The sequence below is a fragment of the Cryptotermes secundus genome, unplaced genomic scaffold (genome assembly GCF_002891405.2).
Source record: "Cryptotermes secundus unplaced genomic scaffold, Csec_1.0 scaffold1777, whole genome shotgun sequence".
NCBI classification, from domain to species: Eukaryota; Metazoa; Arthropoda; class Insecta; order Blattodea; family Kalotermitidae; genus Cryptotermes; species Cryptotermes secundus.
In genome coordinates this window covers 556,469-584,259 of record NW_019724777.1, presented here as the reverse complement: position 1 = coordinate 584,259, position 27,791 = coordinate 556,469, and the positions used below count along the sequence as shown (strand labels likewise).

Below are 27,791 nucleotides of genomic sequence, written 5' to 3'. Positions count from 1 at the left end.
GCCTGACATCATCTGATCTGCTGTTGTTGTACACCAAGTGATTCATATGTTTGTTGACAGATGTGAAAATTTTTTATTTTCAGCAATTCTTCCTTCACATCTTGGGTAGAGAGGTCTGCATTTTACTCAATTGATGAATTTGTTGAGCATGCAAGAGGCTCAAAAGTTAGGAGTTAATAAATGGTCTATGTGCGTGAATTATACATTGTTGAGACTTGCTTGTTGTAAGTGTAATAGTATGCATGATGTCTATTTTTGTTGTGAATTTTAATATTTTATAATGTAACTGTTTGGATGATATGGCTTGCCAGAGTGTGTGTGTGTGGAATGGCAAGGTGTGAATTTGACAGTGGTGTTTCCACAACCTATATGTGTTGTCCTGACAACTTGAGCTATCTGTGTGAGGCCTGATTATATATTTTACTGGAACAAGGACAAATGATGTGTAGTCATCATGAATTTGTAATATGTGACATGTTTTATATCCAGCCCTACAGGGAGATGATTGGATCCACGAAGTGAAAAATAAATGTAAATGTAAACTTACAACACCCGCAGCAATAAGTGTTCTTGTCTTCTCAAGTAAATAATTTGTATTACCACACTTTTTCCTGTTGCCTTCAGCATTAAATGCTATCTTACTAATGCTCCTCTTGCACCTAACTCCCATCTGCAGACTGAAGGGTTAATTTCATTTATTTGTCATGCTAATGCAGGGATAGCTCAGAAAATACCTGTACACTGCATCAACAATGGCAATAAAATGTAGAATTGCAGGTTTGTTCTCAAAATTCAAGGCATACAACTGACCTGAAGAAACTGCTGAAATATTTCCCATTCCTGAATAGGAACAGAACACCGACACAATGATGTTCAGATAATGAAACCCCAATATAAGCTCAAAAACAAGGACCAAGTGAAATATGAACCCATGCCTCTAAGATCACTAAGCACTGCACTGTAATGGTTAACACTCCTCCTTCATATCTGGGAGGTCCTGGGTTCAATTCTGGAGCCCAGATACTAACTATCCTGACCCAAGTTTATTCATATGCCTTCCTCTCCCACTCACATGCCAGGATAGTATCTTAAAGTATGCTCCCCTATCCGACTTTTGAACAATAAACTATGTAGCTGAAAGCAATGTTCTGTAAACCAAGGATCAATATGCTGGAGCCTTGACTTCAAAAAAAGTTAAAGCATTCTCACTAGGATGCTGTGCAATCCAACATAACCCACACATACTCACAATTTTACCACAACAATTAGGGACAGAAGACTCATTACAACACAGAGGACTCCTCGCCCAAAGAAATGCCAATTAAAAAATCCTGAAGGAACAGAGAAGTCATAAATCACTTAAACAAGGGTTTGATGAACAGTGTCAGGCAGGTTCCTCAGGTACCAGCCATGATCCTGCCCTTTTGCTGTGGCAAGAACACCACCCACATTCTGGTGACATGTGTCTTTGTTATAGCAATATTTGTTGCCATGCATGTCAGTGAGACAACCACCCGTAGCAACCAGAATTGCTTCTGGAGCACATGTATCCCAGCGCTTGCAGCCAGCACTTGCAAACACATATGCATGTGCCTTGCCCTCCATGAGCAGCATCACCTGCACACACAAGCAAAATCTTTTTACCTGTTGTAACAAACATACACAATGACATGACAGGCCACACAGACATACACACAGAGTGAAAAGAATTTCTGAGATTCATTATATCAACTACACATGACATGACTGGGGACATAGATTACTTTTACTTTCATATATTCATAGAGGGCAGCTGCAATGTGATCTTCACAAATACAGCACATCACTGGATAAACATTCATGTCTCTAAAAGGTTCTTTACCTTGTGTCCAGCACCCCCTACTCTTAGGATCTCATCAGGCTGGAGGGCATCAAGGGCTGCCTGCACCACTGTGTTTGAGTGAGACCTTGTTGTGGTGATGATTCTCTTGCCTTCTGGTGGTAACTGTGGATTGAAACCACCAGTTCCAATCCCAGTGATTCCCCAGAGAGTGCGCCCCACATCATCACCACTGGCTGACTTGTAATTGTAGTACGGCTGATGGATCACACCACCAACAGCCCTGTCACCCACTGCAATGCCTACCAATACAGTCACATGGTCCAGCAATCCTGCAACATCACAATATCATGATGAACAATGGTTCCGGCATCAGCAACAAACTGATCAACTCACATCTAATTGCATACCCTGAGTATACTCTGATGTTCCATCCAGGGGGTCCACCCAGATCACCACCTGTGAACAGGAAACTGTACATGAGAAACAAAAACCGGGAATCAAAAACCAAATTTCATCTGCAATGGTTACATAAGGCCACGCACCTCATGGTCCTTCACATCTAGCAGCTCCTTGGGACATGTAAGCTGCAGAATCTGTGGGTCGCTATCTGTCACCACCCAGTCTGCGGGAACCTCACAATTGGATGGACCCTCCTCCCCAATGATTGTCACAGATGGGAACTGGCGGGAGAGAGATGTCACGATGCAGCGCTGAGCAGAACGATCGGCTTCTGTCTGCAAATCATTCTTGCCCTGTAAGCACATGAACACAGATGCAGCACTGGTGCTGTAGTTAAGTCCCTCTATTCTACAGATATACATGTTGGAGCACGTGATGAGATGATTCACACTCTTTTGTAGTTGCAGAAGGTGTTTTACTGAGGCCATGTCTAGTTTCTCTGCCAAAGAAAGAATGTTCAAACAGAAAATAAAGATTATGTTTTCATAGAAACTGAAGAGAAATGGCACAAATGTTTATAAAATATTAAAGACATCAAGTTTATACAGCAAGAAGAATCAGTAGAACACAGGTTTCTTGTGTGAGTTAAACAAAATAAGGAAATATGATAAAGATGCCAAACGATCTGGCCACCTGACACATGCAGGAATTAATCCATATATGGAAGACCAACATGGTGAGACACACCTGTCACCCATTAGTTCAAAGAGAGAAGAAAGCAACTTGAGACACATTCTGAACAAGTGCCACAATGATTTATTACAACCATGTGCTGAGGCAAGGCAGGGATGGTGTAAGGTGGGTAAGAATAGAAGGAACCATTCAACAGTTCCTGTTAACAGAATCAGTTAGGATATTTTTAACTGTCAGACTTTGTGCCCATTTAACTAACAACTCTGGCAACAGAACCCAAGGGTTCCAGCACTGATAGTACAAAATACTGTGGGAACATCCCACATATTATCACAGCGCTCACTTTTCACCAGCACGCGCACTAACCAATCAAATTGCATCTGACGTTCGCATTTATACAGCGCTTGCTGCTAGCCCGCATCCACATCATTACGCGCGCTAGCCAATCAGTGCTCAGCAAATATTTTGTCCGCCATCATGCTTTGTATAAAATGTGGAGCACAAGCTCGCAAGTCATCAGTTCATCAGCAGTCTTCAAGCAATCAGCACACTTTGTCGCCAGCGCTCGGTCTTCAGAGGCATCGGCAATTCGCTGTGCCAGGCACGACTGCCCCGGCTGTTTGGCGGTCACACCCGACTCACTGGGCAACTCGGCTGCCTCGATTCACCGGTAGTCATGCCCGACACACTGGTCAACTGGCGTAGCTACCGCCTCTCCACTCCTGCGACCGCGCTCGGCAAGCAAACCTTTTCCAGCAACCAAGCAACCTCCAGCAACGGCCGCACTGTGGCCAGTCAACTGACTCAGCTGCCTCAACACACCGCAACCAACATCCCTTCCTACTGGCGCGCGCCGCGCTACTTCACTGGCCAAGCATCTCAGCAACCAACGGTCCTTTTCAAGACCTACAAACTGTTCCGAAGAAGTGGGTTGTCATTGAAGTAATGACAAAACAAAGCCCCACAATACCAACACTGGATCCAATCCTCACACAGGTGCAGCCACAAAAAAATGACCAGTTTAGTACTACTTCCAAATCTTTCATGGAAGCCCCATTAAATTTCTTACTGCATAAGCTGAGTTCAGTCTGTTTTATGAGAAGATTATCTCGTATTCTCGTAATATTCAAACTTTGAGGACCATTTATTTTGCACATTTTCATTCTTTGGTTAACTATGGAATAATATTTTGGGGTAACACTAGTTCTATGCATAAGGTATTCCTAATTCCAAAAACATGTATTAAGAATTATGTTGAGATTTAAGTTCAAAGAGGTCATGCAAAAAATTGTTTCACAAATGGAGATTTTACCTATTCCAAGTTTGTATATTTATTCATTAATGCTGCTTTTTGTGGATAACATACACTACCTCCAAACTAATTCTTCTGTTCATGACATTAATATAAGATATAAGAATCAATTACACATACTCTTTGTTAGACTTTCTGCTATCCACAGAGGTATTACATATTCTACTAGTAAAGTATTCAATGAAATTGAACCTAATGGTATATCTAGATCAAGAAATGATAGCAATTTTTTAAATCCGCTTTAAGGAATTATCTTCTTACACACATCTTTTCTGTATTCTACAGAAGATTTTATATCATATCATTAGTTCCTTTTTATAAAAGATTTTTAATCATGTTTAGTTATTGTAGTCTTTTGTATTGCCTACTTTTAAAGCACTTATCTTCATATTTTGTTACACTAGATTCTGTACTTACTTTGACATTTATGTACTGTGTATATATTGTTGTTTAATGTCTTTTGTTGAAGCTGCATTGTGCAATATACATCTCCTGACATGTTTCATATTCACCCCTTGATGGACGAGTGATGGATTAATGAAATGTGAGTGTATGTGTGTGGCAAAAAAAAAGGAACACACTTTCTACTGATCGCATACACAGCACATTGCAAGCAGTGCACACCTTCTTACCTTCTCTACAATCCCCAAGTCTCCTTCATTCATGATGTCTCGTATGATTTTTCCTGCCCGGTTCACAGCAGTAATGGATGATGCAACAAGGCGTAAGATTAGTGGTGCACTCTGTGCCATCTTTGTGTCTGAAACAGAATAACAGTATGAAGTTGCTTCACAAAAGCAGGCAGGCTAGAGACCTTGAGATATAACTGTTCCACTATTATGACTTTCACCATTTCCAGCTATTGTCATTTCAAGGNTATATATATATTCTGCTATGACTTCATAGTTAAGGTGTGGTTTGTATATACAGAGTGAAAAGCAGTGCCTTAGATCCATAAACGTCTTCTGCTATTATTCGTTTTCAGGGACCATGTCTTGTTGGTTCAAGAGTTCAGCAGTTACTGTTGCTCTCCCATCTGCTCCCATCATCATGTTTGTTTCACCTCAGTCAATGACCGGTCAATGATGAATAGGCATTACCTGTACCACATTAAAATCATTGGAAAGTTTGCACAAAATGTAAAGTCTAAGGTGACGTTATGCATGTTTTAAATACAAGACGCATAAATTTACAAAGAAAAAATATACAATTCGCAATCATACGTTAATTTACGTCAGCTCAATTACTCGTTACCACTATAATCACTGTCGCTCGTACCTCCGTCAGTTCAGTCTTTCGTATTTTAATCGCTATATATTCTGTCAAACATCTTTCTATTCTTGTTCGGACATTAATAATAAACTCGCTCTTAAAGGTTCAACACATATTCAATTAATCGAAACAATATCATCATTGACAGCGGTTGACAGCAGAAATTTACCTCAATCGAAGATTAGGACTCCATTCTTTTGCAGATCAGCTGCTGATTAAGTATAGTTACCTGTTTCTCATTAATTAAGGTCATATTTATTTTGATGCGAAAAGCCACAGTTCGTTCTCGATATGTACTTTTGTACTTGACTTAAATCGTGTGCGAATGCGGTATTTATTTTTATTTCCATGCCACATGCACACACACCCCAGCTAATGAGATAGCTGACAAACGAACCCGTATTTTCCTTCCGACCGAGTTGACAAATAAGATTGTTGTTGGTACCTGTTGTGAATACAACACAGAAATGCAGTTTGGATTTATTTCGTGATGTGGTCGTTCTTTTCTCGTGATCCTTCAAAGGACTTTCCCTTCGATGTTGGAGAGCCTATACCAGGTCTGGAAGATAAAAGTGTATGGAGTCTGCACAAAGCCAAGAAGAAGGTAACCTTCATTTGTTTGACACTTTTATACTATATTGCGCTCGTGCTTGCCTCAAGATTTGTAACAAAACTTCAAAATGTGATCTCAAGTGATCAAGATTTAGTGCAATATAATTTAATGAACCAAAAGCTGACGCAGACAATACCATTAATACAAATTAATTCATTTTGAAATATATGAAAACGTGGCAGTAAATAAATAACTCTCAGCTTCAGTTGTAATATGTTCATAAGGTGAAACAAAAATTCGTGGGAGTTGTATATTAGACAGAATTATTACTTGAAAGTGAACATATAATTTTCTTCTGTTTTAGGGATCTGGAGAAGAAGTATCCGTGTTTGTATTTGATGTCAAGAATGGCAGTGAAACACAATTGGATGTAGCAAAAGCTGCTGTAAAGAGACTGAAGACATTGCGACATCCAAGCATTCTTACATATTTAGACAGTTTAGAAGTAAGATATTAGTGGAGTTTGTTCTGACAGAGTGTAATGTTATGCTTGTTGCATTTCTTATATTTCACATTTGTATTTCCAGTCTGAAAAAGTTCTGTACATGGCAACAGAGTATGTAGAACCTCTGGAGACGCATTTAACACAATTGTCTAAAGAAGGACACCAACGAGAACTTTATCTTGCTTGGGGTATTTTCCAAATAACTGTAAGTAGTCGCTTATTGTCAGAATTGTGTCAGAGGGAATGAAGAATGCTAGAAGGAATTCTTAACTGTGTTTGTGTACTTAAGTTACAGCCATTTACAATTTGCAAACAAAGGAATAACTTAAGCCAATAATATTTATGTCAATGTTAGAAAATTGCTAAGGTAAACTTGTGGTTTACAGCGGGCCCTCAGTTTCCTGAACAATGATGGAAACCTGAGACACAACAATGTGTGCATGTCATCTGTGTTTGTCAATTCAGCTGGTGAGTGGAAGCTGGGGGGTCTAGAATATGTAGCTGGGGCCAGCGAGGGCACAGGACTACCAATCAAGATCCTGCCTGTGTTGGAGAAGTACGATGCTCCTGAGAAGTGTGACTCCAGTAAACAGCGGTTTGTCACAAAATGGTATGAGTTCAGTTTGTGAATCAATAAGATTATAGCATCAGCACCAGTCAGAATATTTAATAAATTCATTAGGGCAGGTTGGTTTTGTGTTAATACTACAGACTTATGTTTTGAAGGTACCTAAATTGATTCTTAACCATGGTTTAGACTTGTAGCAAGGATTTTCATTGTTTTCCTTGGTTTTTAAAGCAAGCAGACTACAACTGCCACCATACAAATCCTTACTCACTATCCATGATCATACTCTTCTTCAAGTATAATTAGAATGATCAAGTGAAGGAGGATTAGGTGGGCAGGGCACGTAGCACAAATGGGGGAGAAAAGGAATGCATATAGGATATTGGTGGGAAAGCCAGGAGGAAAGAGACCACTGGGAAGACCAAGGCATAGGTGGGTGGACAATATTAAAATGGATCTTAGTGAGATAGGATGGGATGGTATGAATTGGATTTATCTGGGTCAGGATAGGGACCAGTGGAGGGCTCTTGTGAACATGGTAATGAACCTTCGGGTTCCATAAAATGCTGGGAAATTCTTGAGTAGCTGCAGATTTGGCTTCTCAAGAAGGACTCAGCTCCATAAGTAAGTAAGTAAGTAAGTAAGTAAGTAAGGAAAGTACATTTATGTGAGAGTTGATGTTCCTACAGTAGTGAATGTTGAGTTAAGGTCTTCAGGGATGTGATGTGCTATCATTTGATAGGTAAAGTAAAAGTAAAGGTATCCCTGTAACAGGCCATGGAGGCCCATAGGGTTGTGAGATGTTGAGGCTCCAACATTTTCTAGACAATTGGTTCACAGATGGTGAGGTCAGCCTTACCCGCTGGCCGCTCTTTACCCCCAGGAAGATACCTGGTACTCATTTCTTTTAGAGGCTGAGTTGACCCCAGGGCCATAGTGTGGCTGGAAGTATTAGGTAAATTAAAAAACTCACCTCATCAGGATTTGATCCCGTGACCTTCCGGCTTGTAGTATAGTGCTTCAACCAACTACGCTACTGCGTGCCCCCTTTATTGTTTGATAGGTAGGTAGCAATATTTAGATGTACCTCATGCCTCCACCTTCAGTACTGATATTAATTGTTAATTCATATTCATTCATTCATTCCCTTTATTTTCCATATATCCCCATACAGGCAAAAACATAGGATGTGGAAATAGTCCCTTTGATAATAGATGTATACATATAATAAATTACATAAGTCACATAACCAAAATCACACATACTAGTCAACTAACATAGACAACGGACAATAGACAAAAAGAATAAAAAATAAAAAAAACTTATTATAATTACTAAACATAATTTAAAAATAGCATTACTATAAAAACTTAAAATTAATACAGTTTCACTCAAACTACGCAAATTAACTGAATTAAATGTTTTCTTTTTTCATTTTCCCATAAATCAAAATGCATTGATATAGGACTCGTCATATACATACATACATACATACATACATACACATCCTCCACTTTCCATAAACATCCATACAGGCAACAGACCCAGGATGTGGAAATAGTCACCAAACACATACACAAAGTCACACAAGCCACACAACGAAGATCACCCACATTAACTGTCTAACACATACAACAATACGAGGCAAAAAGATAATATCCTGATTAACAGACATAAGTCACAAGTAACCACAATACAACCCCTCACATCTCCCATACCAATTATATTAAAATGTGGCGTTAAAACATTCAAATTTATGTACATTTGTAATTAACATACTCATTTAATGCATAAAAAGAGTTATCATGTAAAAAAAAATTTAGGGAACGTTCAAAGGATTTCTGGTTATTAGATAATTGTTTCAGCTCTTTAGGCAGATGATTGTAGATCTTTATACCTGAATAATATGCACCCTTTTGAACTTTAGTAAGAGAAGTACTCGGTGGAAATAGGTTAACATTCTGTCTGGTACCAATATTATGAACCTCCATATTTCTTGTAAACAAATGTATGTTATTTATAGTGTGTTGCACCAAGGAATATATGTATATCAGTAATGGCAGCTCGGAGGAAAGTATTCATCATAGGAGATCTCAAACTTGATTATTCTCTATTTAGGGGTCATCTCTGCTGAAGTATTCATTGGTTTCCTCAGCCCCTCCAAGCAAGTGTTAAAGAGTTGTATGTGAAAATGAAGCTACAACTGCTTCCTTCTCAGTCCTTTCCTATTCATAATTCAGTACTACACAATCCACTGTGGCAGCTCAGGTTTTTTTTTTTTCATTTATTTATAGTTCCAAAAAAATCCATAGAGGCATCTGCCTCAGATATAGAACAAGTCAATAATACAATATAGCATATAAATATACATACATAATCAGATAGTCATCATCGTCAAAATTTAAATATTCAATACAACAAAACTACTGTACAGCAATACATTCCATATATCAAAATAACATATAAAATTACATATACGATCAAAGACCACCAAGATCCTTAATATAGTAATATAAAATCTATTTTCTTAATATATAATACACCTGTATCATAACAGTAATAGCACCTTTTTCCTGAGTATTTATTCCATAGTCCATTGCATTCTAGCAATAGGCAACAGTGTTCATTTAAATATACATTTTATTCATACATTCATTCATTCATTTATTACAGTTAAAAAATCCACAAAGGGGTCTGCTTCAAAATATAGAAGAAGTCAGCAGCGCAATATAACACATAAATATACATGCATAATCAGATAGTCATCATCATCAAAATTTAAAATACAACACAACAAAACTACTGTACAACAATACATTTCATATATCAAAATAACATTTAAAATTACATACATGATTAAAAGACCGCCAAGCCTCTTAATATAGTAATATAAAATCTATTTTCTTAATATATGATACACCTATATTACAGCAGTGATAGCACCTTTTTCCTGAGTATTTTATTCCATATTCCGTTGCATCCTAGCAATAGGCAGCAGTGTTTATTAAATATACATGAGGGATCAATCTTTATTCCAGCAGTAGTATTCTTCAACAGTATAAAAAGAACTGGTGATAAGAAACTTCTTTAACGCCACTTTAAATCCAGGAATGTCATAAGATAATTGTTTAAACTCTGGAGGGAGGTGGTTATAAAGTTTGATACCAGAATACCATCCACCTTTCTGAAATATCGTTAAGTTTACCACCGGAAGATGCAAGTCATGATTAAATCTGGTATTACGTGTGTGGACATCAGAGTTTGTTTGTAGGTTTGATCCTAGGTTAGGTCATTTGGCGTTTTGGTAGACAACTCTTAGTGGCAAGGCACACCAAGGAAACTGGCAACCACAATTTCTGAGAATTGTTATCGGCCTAAGTTGAACTCATGTTACTGAATGGAGCAGTGCAAATTGAGGACACAGCAACATAACTAATGGAAGGACTGAGAAACTCAACTTAAGGCAATGGAGCATGCCAGTCTTCTCACAATTCCGTTTCCACGTGGTGTCCTAGTGTCAGCTGTTCTGTAATAAGCTTCAGTGATTCATTCATTTCTTAAGATGGCACAACAGGTTGACAAAGCTGTAAATTTTGTTTTTGTGCAGTTAATTGAGCAAGAGCCTGGTATATATGGCAAATGCCACTCAGACTATACTAGGCAGGACAAAATAGATTTGGCTCGGGAAAGATTTTCTGATAAGATGAAGGAATCTGAATCCAGGTTCAGTTTGTTTGAAACAATATAAGCACCTCACTTTAAATTGTCACAGAAGAATGGATGCACCCAATGTTTTCTTTTCCTAATATTGTATTTAAGCATACTGTTGTATATCATTTATTTAACATATTATAAAAGATAAAACAATTCCATCCAGTGTGTATTTATATCGTATTTATACTTTTTGTGTCTAACATCACAGACACAAGAAGTATAAATATGCAGTACAACACATCCTAGAACAGAAAAAACAACACAGCGCGCCACCAACAACCACAGGACGACATCAAAGGTAGGACGAAACAACAAAATTCCTTAGAAGAAACATAATAGGTTGCTGAAATAATACAATACCCATAATATATTTGCAGAACCTTCTTCTCAAGAAAGACAGGTGGCACAAGAGAGGTGATAAGAGAGAGGACACAAACCTATTTGGTTTATAAATTCTAACTTAAATAACAGAAGTTTAAAAAAAATTAATATATCAAGACAGCCGCTGTAGTTGTGAAAACTTTGAATTTTGTATCCATTTGTGTATTGTCAACATTGTATGAATATACATTTTAACATTCAGAACACCCATTGTAATAGTGGTTTCCAAACTGTATTGATGTCCCTCTGTTGATGGTCTCTAAGGACCGAAACATGTAAGGGCATGAACAATTGAAATAAGAAAAAATTACCAATCACACTGGATGGAATTGTTTTATCTTTTATAATATTGTTAGTGTGATGGACCAGAATGAAACAAAACAAATCAAATATTTCGCATATATTTCCATTTTAATACAACTTATTATTTAGTCACCCTTCTTCTACATTACATGAACTGTAGAACTTAAAGAAATATATCTGCTGTCTATTTTCAGTTCCACGGACATGTGGGGCCTTGGCTGTCTGATCTGGGAAGCTTTCAATGGACCACTTCCTCAGCAGGCTCAGCTGAAGGACTTGGGAAACGTAATGACCTTATCGCATATTTCATTTCTATTTGTCTTTGTGATGAAGTTTCAGATTTTACTAGTCTATTTCATGATACCATTCAGTTACAAGATGTATTAGGTTGTAGATGGTAGCATAGTTGAAGGTTGTGGATTGAATTCCCTATGAGGTTATTGGATTTTTCAATTGACCTAATCGTTCCGGTTATGCTATGGCCCTGGGTCGATTCAGCCTGTAACAGAAAGGAATGCCAGGGATCTTCCTGGGGCTAAAGGGAGGCATGTCGGCACATAAGGCTGACCTCACCACCATCTCTGAGTTGATTGTCTATAAAATGTGGGAGACTCGACATCTCACAACCCTATGGACCTCCATGGCCTGTCACAGGGATAGTTTCACCTTTTTGCTTGGATGGTGTTGTGCAAATAATATGAAAATTCCCGATTTTAACTTGGCTTGATTGTATTGTGTGGCTTCAACTTGCAGCTGTTAGATGTGAGCATTGCATGTACCTGCACTGTTGCAGATCCCGAAACAGCTGAGTACAGTGTACTGTGAATTAGTTGGGGCCAACCCATCATCCCGACCAAACCCTGCAGACATTATCACACGCTGCCGCAAATTAGGGGGCTACTTCAAGAATGACTTGGTGGATACTCTGCTCTTTTTGGAGGAGATTCAGATCAAGGATAAAGGAGAAAAGAACCGATTTTTTAGTGCCATCACACCTCAGCTGGACAACTTCCCTGAGAACGTTTGCCGTCATAAGATTCTGCCACAGCTGATCACAGCATTTGAGTATGGAGATGCTGGGTCTGTCGTCCTCATGCCCATGTTCAAGGTGCGTGGAACAGCACTTCAGCTAGTGAAAGCACAACAGTACATGCACATTTAAAACTCTCCTAGACAGAACAGACAGCAATTATTTCCCTAAGCTGAATTAAACAGTTGTCCTTTGTAATGTGATGTCATATGTTTTCTGTGATGTACAAAGTGACCTTTTTGGCATATTCACAAGTAAAGTTTGCAGAATGTGTCTGTTAGCTTTGTCATGTCTATCCGTCTATTCACATGAAACAACTCAAGAACTGCTGAACAGATTTTCATGGAATTTGTTAATGGGTTCTCCTAAAATTTGTTGATTTTGATTAAAATCAGACAACAGTAATGGACATTTTATATATAGACTTACAGTGTGTTTTGGGGAGTAATCCACAGAATATTTATTTGAATGAAAGATTGTTACTAGCAGAACTTTTAGAGAAAAATGGAACATGCATTCTTATGGCCAGTACACTTTTTCTACAAGATTTAAGAATATTGAGATATAATGGGGGTAAATGCACCAGCATTGTTACACATGCATAAATTCACTAACTAGTTAAACATAATTTAGATAGACATAATTACTCAGAGCCAGCCTAGCATGCAAGTGTACCTTGCCAAAAGGTGTTCACCAATTCCCACTTGGGGTTCAGACTAAAGTGACTGGGTGATTTGATGTGCTAAGTTTGCAAGATTATAGAGTCATGTTTCTGTAGTTGGGGCGACTGTTGGATGAGCCGGACTACCAGAAGAAGGTAGTGCCTTGTGTCGTGAAACTGTTCACATCCACAGACAGAGCCACGCGGATACGACTGCTGCAGCAACTCGAGCACTTCATAGGTCAGTGTAATGGAACTGCCTACATTCAGACTGCTTTAAGCATTCACAGTCTGTTATATGTAGTTATTTGAGGACATTAGTTTCATAACCATAATTGTTCTTGTGGCTTTGAGATAAGAATACATAGATGTGACAAAATAAATATTTTGTTATTGTATATTACAATGTAAACTTGACTTGATTTGATTTAATTCCTTTAGATCCAAGTGGAACACAGGGTTCATGTGAAGCTTCTCCATCTTCTCCTCTGGTTGGCCAATGCTTTAACCTCTCTCCAGGTCTTTCCCATCTCTGTTTTTCATTTTTTATTTTAATTTCCTTTATTTTCCATATATCCATACAGGTAAAATACCTAGGATGTGGAAATAGTCCCTTTGATAATAGGTGTGTCCAGATGCGTATAATAAATTACATGAGTTACATAATTAAAACCACATACATTAGTCAATTAACATAAATAATAAAATAAAAAATTAATACAATTTAATGAATAAACCTAATTTAAAAAGAACATTACTATAAAACTTAAAATTAATACAATTTAATTTAAATTAACTTAATTAAATGCATTACAAATTTACACATTTATGACCAATTATATTGAAAATATTCATTCATGGAATAAAAAGAATGATGATATAAAAACCTCTTCAGTGCAGATTTAAAACGTCTCATCCGTAGCCAACTTATTTCCTCTTCTATTGTCCTCCAAGTTTTCCTTGGTTGCCCTCTCCTTCTAGCCCTTTGGGGTTTCCAATCTAGTGCACCCTTTTCTATGGCACCAGCTGGTTTTCTTAAAGTGTGCCCGATCTCTTTTCAATTTGAATGTCAATTGGTTCTTGTTTGGTGATTTCCCACAGAGGGTTATTAGATATTGTGTCTGGGCATCTTATGTTTAAAATTTACCTTAAACACCTATTTATGAATCTTTATAATTTGTTCATGCTTGTTTTTAATACTTCCCATGTTTCACAGGCATAAAGGAGAACTGATTTTACATTAGTATTGAAAATCCATAATTTAGTTTTCTTTGAAAGAATTGTGTTCTTCCATACCTGATATAATTGTATAGAAGCTATATTTGCTTTTTTTTATTCTTTGGTTTATGTGTTTATCTGTTGCTCCATCTTGAGATATATACAAGTAAAGCTGTCAACCTGTTCAATTTCTTTATTAGTAATGAATACTTTCTCTTCTAGTTGGGCATTTTTTCTCATCTCTTCGGTTTTATTTACATTGATATTTAGCCCAGCTAGCTTTGCTTTCTGTTGCAGTCTTATTGTCCTTCATACCATTATGTCCCTGTGACAATAAACATATGTCATCAACAAAATCAAAGTTTCCTCTCTTCCTGTCTCCCAAATTTGGTATTAGTAGATTTAGCGATCTGATTGTTACCTTAGTCAGTATGCATATCCACTGGATAGCTATTCAGGCAAAAATTATATAAAACATGTTTTATCAAAATTTAGTGTCAATAAATTAGCTTTAAACCAATCATTTATGTTTTTAAATGTTTGAATAGTATTGTCTTCATAATCTAAAGGACCAGAATTCCTGATAATTATGCTGGTGTCATCTGCAAAAAGAACAGGTTTTGAATGACTAATTATAATCTTTGTCAAGTCATTTGTATGTAAAAGAAACAATAAAGATCCCAGTATCAATCCCTGGGGAACACCATTATTAATTTTGTCCCATCTGGAATGAATATGCCAATTATTGATTACAACCCTTTGGTACCTGTCTTTGAGATAGGATTTTATCAATACATTGGCCTTACAAACTATTCCATAAAATTCTAGTTTGTAGATAGTGAAATGTCATGATTAACACAATCAGAAGCTTTCTTCAAATCATAGAAAAATCACCGACTAATATTTCGTTATTCAGTGCATTTAATGTATCACTAATAAATTTATGTGAGGCCATTTCTGTACATAAGTTACTCCTAAAGCCATTGTTCATTTGCTAATATGTTGTTACTCAATATATTGACACACATTGGGTGTATAACGCGCGACAAGTAACTTCACGCCTTATTTGATATAGCGAATTTGTTGAACACTCACTCTTACACTTATACAATTCACAGTTTCCAAATTACTGCCATCGGCAGTATCACAAATACTAGACTGCAATTAACTGGTTACTCTTTCTCTAGTAGCTGGCTCAATACTCACCACTCACTACTAACTGAATAGTGTTCGCTGCTCCTTATTTAGCCTCGGCACGGACAACACAGAAAACAATTACGTGACAGGTGTTGCCTGATGCCGTATTTACAGGTTGCCTAGCCGTGTAGCAACCGCGGTGCACCCCGCCACGTCACTGTGGGAAGCACTGCCACTTCACCGCGGCAGAGGGGGGCGGAGTGTTGACTGGCCTGTTGCCGTAGCAGCGGCAGCAATGTTATGCCACCGCTGGTGGGGGGAGGGGGGATGTCCTTCACAGCGCAATACGTCACAATATGTTGGTGCAGTCTTGCATATATAACCTTTTCAACAACTTTTGAAAACGATGTCACTAATGATATAGGTCTGTAGTCAGTCATATTAGGTTTATCTCCATTTTTAAATAATGGTTTTATGCAATGATTGAGACTAGCTCTTTCTAATGATCCCAACTGAGTAGGTATAAAACTGTACAAATTGTATAAGGTTTGCCATTACTTTTACTACTGAAATTAACTTATTTATTATATTGTATATGTTCATCAGTATTTTATTACAAATGTGTATGCTATTGGGTGACAGCTGTAATTTTTAGTTGTGACTGTAACTGCGACGATCTCCACATCCGCATGAGAGTGTATTCTCTACAGGATTTATGGAAGGTAATTATAAAAAAAAATTTAAAAAAGTTTATCCTGCCCCATCCACCTGAGGGCAGAGACAGATCCAGACTCCGAAACATTGTGTTTTCTTGTCTTCTATATACCAGATGATGGATAGAGTCCAAAATAAGTCTAATAGTTTTGTACAGCATACACCATCGTCAGAATCCTTTCAAGTCTATTTGTACTAGAGAGGTGTCTAATTTTTTTTTCATATTACTGTCAACAAGCTAATTTATGTATATATCGCCATAGATAATGAATTCTAAATTAGTATTTTAAAGGGATTTTAAAATAGCATCTAAGCTATTTAGGAAATATGAGAAGTTACCAGATGGAGCTCTATAAATGGATAGAAGTGTGATCTAAGTGATGTTCCATTAAGTATAACAGTTCAGGATACAAGTCAACACAACTTTGCTGATGACAAAATCCAGCCGTTCTTTACAAAGGCGTAGTTCAACTACATTCTTAATTCTTTTTAAAAGTCTCCTAGATCNGAAAAACAGACAGAAGAAAATTAAAATGAAAATGAAGATATACAAATAAAACTACATCGCCCAACATTCCCAGAGATTAAAAGGGCATTAAAAGAGATAAAATCTGGCAATATATATATGGGCAATATATGCCCAGAAATAGTTACTTTAGGATTCTGACGATGGTGTATAACACACTGATATATTGGGTTTCTGGACTTTATCCATCGTCCTAGTTTTTAAGATAACAAAAACACGACGTTTCGGAAACTGGATCTGTTTCCGTCCTCAGGTGAAGGAAAACACCTATTCAGTTGGGTCCCTTAGAAAGAGCTAGCCTCAATCACTGTTTTTGTTATCTTAAAAACTAGGACGATGGATAAAGTCCAGAAACCCAATATATCAGTGTGTTATACACCATCGTCAGAATCCTAAAGTAACTATTTCTGGGCATATATTGCCCATATATATATTGCCAGATTTTATCTCTTTTAATGCCCTTTTAATCTCTGGGAATGTTGGGCGATGTAGTTTTATTTGTATATCTTCATTTTCATTTTAATTTTCTTCTGTCTGTTTTTCAGTACCCTGTGTCTTTTTATCTTTATTTTTGTTCAAGATTCCGGAGAAATGTTCTTCCCATCTTTTTAGTTGTTGTTCCTGTGTTAGAAGGAATTCCCCTCTGTCATCTTTAATTGGTTTATTACAATGTAGGATATACCATAACTGTTTAATTAAGTACAGCATAATGAAATAGTGGCACAGAAATTGCAAGTACAAATAATCACATGAGTGGCACTTCCTGGTTAGAAGTTCCTGGCTTCAGTTCTCTTCCTAAAGAGCAGATATCCTAACCGAAGTTCATCATTTTCCTCTGGCCCTTCAGGTAAATTAGTGTATAAGAGCTTCCTTCTATATCCTTTCCGTATTTGCTAATCATCCTATTATTTTATACTGTATAGTTAAGTTTCTGACATCATTAAATAAGCTCAATATAAATGAGAAGAGGCTAGTAACAGGTTGTCTGGTGAGTCTTGTGGTATCACTGTGTGATGCAGTGGGACACTTTATTAAACTGGTAAATTCTAATTTGCCATCATTATATAAAAGCACAAAATTTTGATTCAAATTATTAAACATGTAAGAATTTTGATATTATGCTGTAATGCTGTAAATGTTTGGTGAACACGAAGATATATGTAACAGCTGGGGAATGTCCCTTAATTTTGGTATTCCCCTCATTTAACATTCAGTTTCAGCGATCTGAAGTCAATAGTTTAAGTGTTAAACTACATCCATTTAATATTTTCTGCAATTTAGTGTTCAATTCCAACCCCCCGTCCCCCAAAAGGATCCTTAAATGTGTATTTCACTGTGTTTTGTATGCACTTGTCACATCACAAGTGTTTGGTTGCAGGACATTTGCAGGCGGCTACAGTGAATGACCAGATCTTCCCCCAAGTGGCACATGGCTTCATGGATACAAACCCAACCATCCGAGAGCAGACAGTGAAGGTAAGTAAATTTTGCCACCAAGGATGGGCGATTCACTGATAAGGAGCATGAACCTAAAGGCAAGGCACACGAAGGAAACTGGCAAACACAACGCAATTGCAATTTCTGAGAATTGCTGTCAGCTTGAGTTGAACATATGTTACTGAATAGAGCAGCTCAAATTGAGGAAACGGCAACACAACTCATGGGAAGCCTGAGAAACTCAACTTAAGGCGACGGAGCATGTCAGTCTTCTCACAATTATGTTGCCGCACGATTTCTTAGTGTCAGCTGTTCTGTAATGTGTGTCAGTGATTTGTTTCTTAAGATGGCACGAAAGGTTGACGAAGCTGTTAATTTTGTTTTTATGCAGTTAACTGAGCAGGGGTCTGGTATATATGGCAAATGCCACCCAGACTATGCTAGGCAGGGCAAAATAGGTTTGGCTTGGGAAGGAATTTCTCATGTGACGAAGGAATTTGGATCCAGGTTAAGTTCTTTTGAAACACTATAAATACCTCAGTTTAAATTGTCACAGAAGAATGGATGCACCCGTTTTCTTTTCCTAATATTGTATTTAAGCATACTGTTGCATTAACCTTTAACATATGGACTTTTAATTTGCCAGGAGCCCTCTGCGGCCAAAATTTAAATTGCCCTAATTAATTAACAACTTTCAGCAAACTTTCAGAAAAAACTACATATTTTCCGTTCTATGCAACATAGAAATACAGACTTAAAACAACCTGAAAGACAATAAAATTTTCTACATATACACAAAAGAGCAATTTTTACAGACGAAAATTAACTGTGATTATTTTGTCATGAAATGCAAAATCTATTCTTTATTATGTTATGAAATTCCAGAGGACTTACCTGTAATTTTTTTTTTCAACTTTGAGACTTGGTGATATTGTAAATGTAATCACACTATATACAATAATATTTTTTTCAGACTGTACGTGACTTTGAACTGCGTCACTTCACAGTTTAAGATACCTCACACTGTGATGCATGTGCCACTTCACAAAGCAGTCCACGACACACAATGCAACATCACACTTTTTGCAATAGAAAATGGTGCTCCTGCTTTTCTTATTTAGCGAAACACATGACGTCTTTATTTCCCTTTGGTTGGCCAGTGTTGTGAATGTTTCACCTCCAGTCGACTCAGTTGGGCCCCAGATAACCTTGGCCTCCCCTGAGAAACGCCACTGACCGTGATATTCGCCTTTTGCGATTGAAGAATCATTTTGGGGGAGGGGGGTTCCCGTGAAATTTAATAAATTATGGTGATCGACAAAGTGACACTCTCACCTGTTAGTAATGCAATGTAATTATAATACTAGTTGAAAAGAATGTCAGTCCGACACTGATACTGAAAGTCACAGTGGTGAAGATGCCTTTTACTCACAAAGTAATACTGGCTGAGTGGGTTTATATCTCTTCCAAGACATAAAATAAAAATGGTATACAAAGAAATACATGACAGTCTGACACTAACTTTTGACTGATAAAGAAATATATTTCAATCTGACGTTGACTTCCTAACTGATAATTTGCCACTGAAAACCGATCCTTGAATAGGTCACATTTCCTTGAAAGCTCTGGAAGCACTCATCTGCAAGCACCGATGAATATTTCCTTATCAGTTCTCAAAAGAAGCTGGGCTATATTTGATGACCAGGTCATAAACAGTCATATTTAAACGTAAATGGTATCGAAACCAGTACTGTGATAAACGATCTCATTGTTCAGAGCTAAGGAATGAACCACTGACATGGCAATACATGGGTTTGTTTTGGTTTCAACCCCAAGATCAAATTTTCAGCACTCCCAAAGAGAGCACGTGTCCTGCTGCATATAAATATAACATTCGGCCAACACAGGGTGCTGCTTGCTGCATATATATATAACATTCAGCCGTTAAAGGTTAATATATTACTTATTTCAATATTTCCATCTTAAATACAACTTATTATATAGTCACCCTTCTTCCACATTACATGGTTCAGCTACATATGTCTTCTGTCTTGCTAAAATTCTTGCACTGTATGTCAGAATTTTTTATTGTGTGTGGACGTGATATTTCCTGATGAAAGTAAATTGACCTTCATCGAAACAAATTAATTAACATCCCAGTATTTTCCTTATGGTTGCCGTCCTCTCTTCTCATGCCATCTCAAGCCATCTCAACTGGTCTCAACTACCAAAATATTAAGATATGATCAGTATTATTATCTTTTATTGCAGAAGGTAAGCGCACAAAATTAAATAATAACAATAATGCATTACATCAGACGAACATACCCACTTAAGATGATGTGAGCCACTAATCAAACATAAGTTTCCTCAGTGTGTGCCTGCTAAACTGGAAAGCAGTTGCCTTCTTGAAATCAGCAATATTTCTCGAAAATTGCGGTTGCAAGTTTCCTTGATGTGCCCTCCCCCTAACACTGTATATGTGTGTTGCAGTCCGTGATCCATCTTGCCCCCAAGCTCAACTACAACAACCTGAATGTGGAGGTTTTACGCCACTTTGCCAGACTGCAGTCCAAGGATGACCAGGTGAGGAGCATGTTCATTCATTCCCTTTAATTTCCATATATCCATACAGATAACAAACCTAGGATGTGGAAATGGTCCCTATGAAAATAGATATATCAAGATACATATACAAAATTACATGAGTCACATAATCAAAATCACTTACATTAATCGATTAACATAAATAATAATAAAAAGTAAAAAATTTAATAAGATAATTTGAAAATAACTTACTATAAAACTTGAATTAATACAATTTAATTTAAATTACCTATATTAACTGAATTAAATACATTACAAATTTACACACTTATGACCAATTGTGTTGATAATATTCATTTATGGAATAAAAAGAATGATGGTATAATAACCTCTTCAATCATTTTGTCTATTCTTTTTCAAAACACGTTTCGGAGACATGATTCTGTCCCCATCCTCAAGTAAAACCTACTCAGTTGGGTCAAATAGATGGAGCGAGCCGCTATCTTTGGACACCTATGCCAGTTGCAGAAGGGTTTCATAAACCCAACACAACACAACACAAACTATCTGTGAGAGCTAAGAAAATATTCTACTATTGAAGATCCACACATATGAGGCCTTACACCAGAGAAGTATCTCGAATAAAATCATACCTGGAGAGAAGCAATACTCCTTGTGGTGCCAACACACGAAACAAATAGTTACCCACTCCAACTACACTTGATGGCGCTGTAGTCTCTTGACTTCTGCTGTGATGACAGGGGTCCAGATGGGAGAGAGATCCACACTGGGTTGACTGATAGGATGGTCCAGCAGAGATGTGTGGGCTGATTCCTTGTATTTCCTGTATGTGGGGTTGGGTTCGATCTGCAAGACCTTTGCTTTATTCCAACAAATTTTCTGGTCTTCCTCATATGCATGTTGGGCTAATTTAGATTTTTCCTGAAGCCCTGTGTCAGGTTATATTTGTGTTCCTTAATGCGTACTTCTAGGGGTCTGCTTGTTTTGCTGATGTAACATCTGCTGCAGTCGCATGGGATGCTATACACGCACTGCTTCGTTTGCTGGGCATCTCTAACAGGTCCAGTTTTCATTAATATCCCACGGAGTGTATGTTTAGTTTTGAAGATGGTCCTGAGTTGAAAACGGTTCCTAATACCCTTGACATATGGAATGACTACAGTGCCCTGGTATGTTCTGTCTGAAGAGGGACGATTTCTTTTCAGTGGCTTCATTACAGAGTCCACGAATTCTTTAGGATATTCACTGAGCATCAGATCTTGTCTTATGTTTCTGATTTCATTGCCAAAATCCTTCTGGTTTTGACATATGACCTTCGCTCGGTTGACCAAACTGTGAACGACTCCCGTTTTTACGTGATGTAAGTGAAGATAACGACCAGTATGAGTAGGCTTTCAGTACACTTTGGTGGTCAGTTTTGGACCCTGCTTCATAACCAAAATGTCCAAGAATGGAAGTGCATTATTAGCCTCAACTTCCGTAGTGAATTTAATGGTATGCCTGATGTTGTTGATATGTTGAAGAAATTCCTGTAACTTTTCTGGTCCATATGGCCATATCACAAATGTGTCATCAACATATCTTAGCCATTTAGCGGGTTTGTATTCAGCTGTGTCCAGTGCCATTTTTTTTTTCAAAATGCTCCATGAAAATATTACTGACCACCAGAGATAGTGAGTTTCCCATTGCCATACCTTCTTTTTGCTGATAGAACGTATCATCAAACTGGAAGTATGTGGTTGTTAAGCAGATGTCCAGTAGTTCAATCACGTATTCAACTTGTAAAGGTGAGTGCTCTGGGTTCTGAGTCTTATTTCTTATGACTTGTAAGACCTCCTCCACTGGTACATTGGTGAACAGACTGACAACGTAAAAACTTACAAGGCAGTCTTCTTTTTATAGGTTGATATCCCGTATTGATTTTATAAAGTGTTCAGAGTTCTTTACGAAGGAACCTGTGTTGCCAGCCAGAGGGCTGAGGATCTTATGGAGGAATTCTGCCAGTGCATAGCAGGGAGACTCAATAGAACTAACTATCGGTCTGAATGGGATATCAGGCTTGTGTATTTTGGGGAGTCCATAGAGGTGAGGGGGTTTGCTATGGTAGGGAGTCAGTTTACATTTCAATGCCACGGGAAGGACATTTTTGTGTTTAGTAAGGAGTGTTTGTATTTTCCTCTCAATTTGAGCTGTAGGATCCTTGCGTAAAATTTCATATACCCCTGAATGTAGCAGGCTGGATATCTTCTCCTTGTAAATAGACTCATTCAGCACCACCGTGCAGTTTCCCTTGTCAGCTTGTAGAATTCGTACCTGCCTATTGTTTTTTTATAGATTTTAACATCATGGATTCCCTCCTAGTCATGTTAGATGAAAAAGGTTTTGCTTTCTCTAACATACACCAGATCCGCCAACAGAACTCCATAGTCAAGGCGGGGAGAAGTTTGGACCTTACAGATTCTGCCGCACATGCCATGTCAAGATTACACATTCTGTTGGTCATTGCAAAATTCAGCCCTTTCTTGAGAATGGATTCTTCAGATTCTGTGAGAACATAGTTGGATAAGTGTATGACAAATTTCTCGGACCCCTGAATGGCTTCAAGGTTCTTGGTGGTTTGATGGTGATTTTTTAGAGTTGAGAATTTTCAAATCTGGATCTCCTTCAGCCTCAGGAAATGATGTTTGTAAGAGCTTTCCACTGCAGCCAAGATGCAGAGTTGGTCTGAATGGTTGGTTGATCTCTGGAAAAATGATTCCAGGTCGTTGGTTTGTTTGTTGAGTGTGGCTTTTTTAAAACAGTGGAACTGGATCCTATCTCTTAGAAGGGCCTTGCTGGCTCGTAAAGTTATCTTAGAAGAGCAATGACTGTGATGTGTAGCTTTCAACATGAGATCTTTGGGAAGAATATCATGAGTCTTGCATTTCATAAGAAAAGTGAGATGTTTGGAAGTCTTAGCCAACTGGATCTTGAGTCATTCAAATTTTCTAAAATTGGGATATATACCAGGTCCATACTGGTTATGCAAATAAGATCTAAAAGTTTGTGACTATGGTATATTGCTACAAGTATTGTTTTTGGACATTATCCATCATCTTGTCTATTTTTTAAAAAACCGCCTTGTTTCTTTTTCAAAATACAACGTTTTGGAGACTGGATTCTGTCCCTGTCCTCAGGTGTTGGCACCACAAGGAGTGTTGCTTCTCTCCAGGTATGATTACATTCAAGATACTTCTCTGGTGCAAGGCCTCATATGTGTGAAGGTTCAATAGTTGAATATTTTCTTAGCTCTCACAGATAGTTTGCGTTGTGCTTGCTTCTGAAACTGGCATAGGTGTCCGGAGGTAGGGGCTAGCTCACTATTGGACCCAACTGGGTAGGTTTTATCTGAGAACGGGGACAGAATCCAGTGTCCAAAACATTGTTTTGAAAAAGAAACAGGATGGTTCTTTTAAAAAATAGACAAGAAGATGGATAATGTCCAAAAACAATACTTGTAGCAATAAACCATCGTCACAAACTTTTAGATCTTATTAACATTTTTATTGTTGAGGAAGATGATTAAAACTTTAATACCTGATATGTACGCACCTTTATTGTATTTTGTTAGGTTAACTGCAAGTAAATATAAATTATTGAGGGCTCTAGTTTTGTATTTGTGAATCTCATTGTTAAAATTAAATAAATGTTTATTATTAATTGTGTATAAAAGTAATGAATATGTGTACTGAGAGTAGATTATTTCCAAATTCTTAAAAATGTCCCTACAAGACTCTGTTGGTGTAGAATTCATTATAATTCTAATAACTTTCTTTTGCAATATAAAAACTTTTGTTAACACAAAAAGAGCCACCCCAAAAAATTATACCATAACTTATGATAGAATGTATATGAGGAAAATAAGTTAGCTCTAACGTTTCTAAAGGGACAATATATATTTTATATGTCTTAATGCAAACATGCAATGGAAATTTTATTAATAACATAATCAGTATGTTGTTTCCTTGAAAGAGTATCATCAGTAATTAATCCCAGAAATTTTGTCTCATTCACAGTTGTTAAATTTATCTGATAATAGTTAATTTGAGTAGTAATATTATAATAATTCATAGGTCGAAACTCGACATATTGAGTCTCATTAAAATTCAAGGTAAGCAAATTAGCATTAAACAATGTATTTATTATCTTTGAAAGTTTAATTAAGATTTATTTCAAAGTTTAACTTATTAATGTAAGTTACTATAATACTGGTGTCATCTGCAAATGATACCATATTATCGTTTTTATTTATTATTTTAGGTAAATCATCAATATAAAGCAGAAAAAAGAAGGGATAAAGAATTGAGCCCTGTGGAACACCGCATTTAATTGTTTCCCATTTGGATGAGTTGTTACTGTCAATTCTGTTACCCACTACAACTCTTTGATATCTACCTGTGAAATAAGATCCTATAAGTGTTTTGAATTTTCATTAAATTCCACAGAATTCCAATTTATCCAATAATATTTTATGGCTAACACAATCAAACGCCTTTAGTAAATCACGAAAAATGCCTCCCACCATTAACTTATTATTCATTGCAGATAAAATATTATTTGTCAATGTAAAAGCTGCCTTCTCTGTCGAGGAGTGTGTCCTAACACCATATTCTTCGTGTACCAACCAGTTATTTGCTTCAATATGAGTAATAAGTCTCACGTATATGAGTTTTTCAGTGATCTTAGAAAAAGAAGTCAACAATGATATATGTCTGTAGTTGGATATAATATGGGTTTTCCCTTTTTTAAATAGTGTCAACTGTGGCAAATTTTAATCTATCAGGAAAAATACCAGTATTAAGTATTGCATTACAAATATGGAGAAATTATAAATGGTGAACTTAATTTTATTATTCTGTGTGAAATTTCATCATATCCACTTGAGTTTTTAGTATTTAATGATATAATAATTTTTTCAATTTCATAAGTGGAGGCACACTGCCAATTCATTTTAATGAAAGGTCTACTGAATGTATTTACTAAGTAATTGATTGTAACTGGTGACTCAGTTAGTTACTGCATCAGTGTCACTGTGTGCTCTGGTTACAGGGTGGCATCAGGACCAACACCACTGTGTGCCTGGGCAAGATTGCCCAGCACCTGCATCCCCAGATACGGCAGAAGGTCCTCATCTCTGCCTTCATCCGTGCCATGCGAGACCCATTTCCTCCTGCCCGCAGTGCAGGTAAGCCACACAACCTAGCTTCAAATGTTACCCTTTAAATTCCATTTTATAATTAGTCTCCTCAATACACAATTTACCTTCTTTTTCTTTGACTTGAATAGTATTTATTCTTTTGGTGATACATGAACTATGCTTCCTAAATTGTTAACCATCTTATACCTGTGTCAGTATCAGCTAATTGTCCACGTATCTGAACTGCCATTGTAACACAGAATAAGGCACTCCTTTAACAAAACTTCCCGACTTCTGTCTTTTTACATACTTACCTAGCCACATTATCTGGAACCCCCATGTGGCATGTATCTTGAAAATTCTCCATCATTGACTTTTAAACTGTACGCTTAGTACACCTGTACACTTAAAGATGGCCAGTTAGGCCACAACATATAGTGTCAATAAAGAGAAATGACAAGTGAACAGTAACTGACGTTGCACATAGGCGGCATAAAAGCAAATCGCAAAGATGTATGCCAAGTGGTGTTACATTAATTATTGAAGGTGTTTGAGGACAGAGGGCTGAAAGACATCTGGTTCAAAGAGAAGGAACAGATGGAAATTGATAATGTTACACAAGCATTCAACAGGATGTACTCAGCCTAATATTATTAGAGTGACTGCATGTGATAAATCAGACATGTAGCAGTAATGTAGAAACTGGTATACATCATTGTGGGTGGGGCCTGAGATTTCCTTGATCTGAAAGACGAAACCATAAATGGGAAGTTAATATTAAGATGGAAGTAGCTCATGAGGATGTGAAAGTTTATTCATGACACTGTGCCAGGGAGTTGGTTAGAATTATTAGTATTTTGTATGGTCAGTTCAGTTCTAATTGCTGACATGTTATATGCAGGTGTCCTAGCACTGGCTGCCACACAGCAGTATTTCCTTCTGTCTGAGGTTGCAGTACGTATTCTGCCTGCCCTCTGCCAACTCACAGTTGATCCAGAGAAGTCTGTGCGTGATAATGTGTTCCGGACTATCAAGGGGTTCCTGGGAAAGCTAGAAAAGGTGTCAGAGGATCCCAGCCTGAGGGAATCAATGGGTAAGTGCAGTACTTGAATCTGGGTCTTAATCTGAAATGGAGGAACATAACTGGAGCAGTTGTGTTATTCCAGCTGTTAAACGTCACCAGATGTGGTGTGGTTGGATTTCTTACAGCGTCATATGATGTTGGAACACATTCATTAATTTAATTGCCATTTTCTTTATGTGATGTGTGTAGCATGACTGGTAGGTATTCATAATATCATGTGATGGCTGTTACAGAGGCTGATGTCCACACAGCCACGCCAAGCCTGTCCAACGCTGCTGCCACATGGGCAGGCTGGGCTGTAACTGCAGTTACTTCCAAGTTTTACCGCAGCCAGTCTGATACTGTGAAGTCGATAACTCCAGTCGCCAGCAAGACACTGAGCAAGCCTGGCTCATTGGGTACTGTAACCACTGTAACATATTCTATGGAACTCAAACATTCCTCTATGTCATCAGCTCAGATTACAGTGATCAAAGAAATCTGGACTGTATCTCCTCCTCCTCAAATAAGTAAATACATAATGGTTTTGTAGGCAGTCATTTAACCCAGTGCAGATCGAATGCCCAGCCTACTTAACCCCCCTCAAAAAAGAATTGTTTAGCTGCTCTTATGAGGAACCAAACTGAAGACTTACTGTCACATTGCTTCCATATATATATAAGACAGGAAGCATGTGTTTGTATCTTTCTGTCGCTTCTGATGCTGGTAAAAAGGCATA

At 37.5% G+C, this 27,791-nt stretch overlaps 2 protein-coding genes across 13 annotated transcripts in view; one reads left to right on the top strand and one right to left on the bottom strand.

Annotated features, from left to right (window-relative positions):
- Positions 1-468: 468 nt before the first annotated feature.
- Positions 469-6,026, bottom strand: LOC111863090 (3'(2'),5'-bisphosphate nucleotidase 1). Of its 7 annotated transcripts, none has more exons than XM_023849105.2 (7): positions 5,505-5,613; positions 5,172-5,326; positions 4,859-4,986; positions 2,365-2,574; positions 2,230-2,278; positions 1,862-2,151; positions 469-1,617 (listed from the first exon to the last, which is right to left on the bottom strand). In XM_023849105.2, the coding sequence occupies exons 3-7, from the start codon at positions 4,976-4,978 to the stop codon at positions 1,360-1,362; spliced, it is 927 nt and encodes a 308-aa protein (XP_023704873.1). In that variant the 5' UTR covers positions 4,979-4,986; positions 5,172-5,326; positions 5,505-5,613; the 3' UTR covers positions 469-1,359. The 7 variants fall into 7 exon arrangements, with proteins under 7 accessions (XP_023704873.1, XP_023704874.1, XP_023704876.1 ...); XM_023849106.2 differs by having other exon boundaries at positions 5,481-5,605; XM_023849108.2 differs by lacking the exons at positions 5,172-5,326; positions 5,505-5,613 and adding an exon at positions 5,944-6,026.
- Positions 5,969-27,791, top strand: part of LOC111863088 (N-terminal kinase-like protein) — a 28,887-nt gene continuing 7,064 nt past the window's right edge. For 5 of the 6 annotated variants that reach the window (XM_023849095.1, XM_023849097.1, XM_023849096.1 and 2 more), the window contains exons 1-12: positions 5,969-6,102; positions 6,416-6,556; positions 6,639-6,761; positions 6,943-7,166; positions 11,717-11,807; positions 12,316-12,630; positions 13,331-13,454; positions 18,187-18,284; positions 20,739-20,831; positions 25,902-26,037; positions 26,891-27,082; positions 27,307-27,471. In XM_023849095.1, coding sequence (XP_023704863.1) covers positions 5,989-6,102; positions 6,416-6,556; positions 6,639-6,761; positions 6,943-7,166; positions 11,717-11,807; positions 12,316-12,630; positions 13,331-13,454; positions 18,187-18,284; positions 20,739-20,831; positions 25,902-26,037; positions 26,891-27,082; positions 27,307-27,471 — 1,816 coding nt within the window. In that variant the 5' untranslated portion in view covers positions 5,969-5,988. Of the gene's footprint in view, positions 6,103-6,182; positions 6,336-6,415; positions 6,557-6,638; positions 6,762-6,942; positions 7,167-11,716; positions 11,808-12,315; positions 12,631-13,330; positions 13,455-18,186; positions 18,285-20,738; positions 20,832-25,901; positions 26,038-26,890; positions 27,083-27,306; positions 27,472-27,791 lie in introns of those variants that run through there. The other variant, XM_033750920.1, reaches the window with a different exon arrangement.

Excerpts from the sequence above, each read along its gene's own strand:
- LOC111863090 (XM_023849108.2), bottom strand. The coding sequence starts at position 4,978 with ATGGCACAGAGTGCACCACTAATCTTACGCCTTGTTGCATCATCCATT. Across the intron at positions 2,575-4,858 it reads ACTTGGGGATTGTAGAGAAG|GGCAAGAATGATTTGCAGAC; the intron begins GTAAGAAGGTGT and ends ATGTGCTTACAG. Across the intron at positions 2,152-2,229 it reads AACATCAGAGTATACTCAGG|GATTGCTGGACCATGTGACT; the intron begins GTATGCAATTAG and ends GTGATGTTGCAG.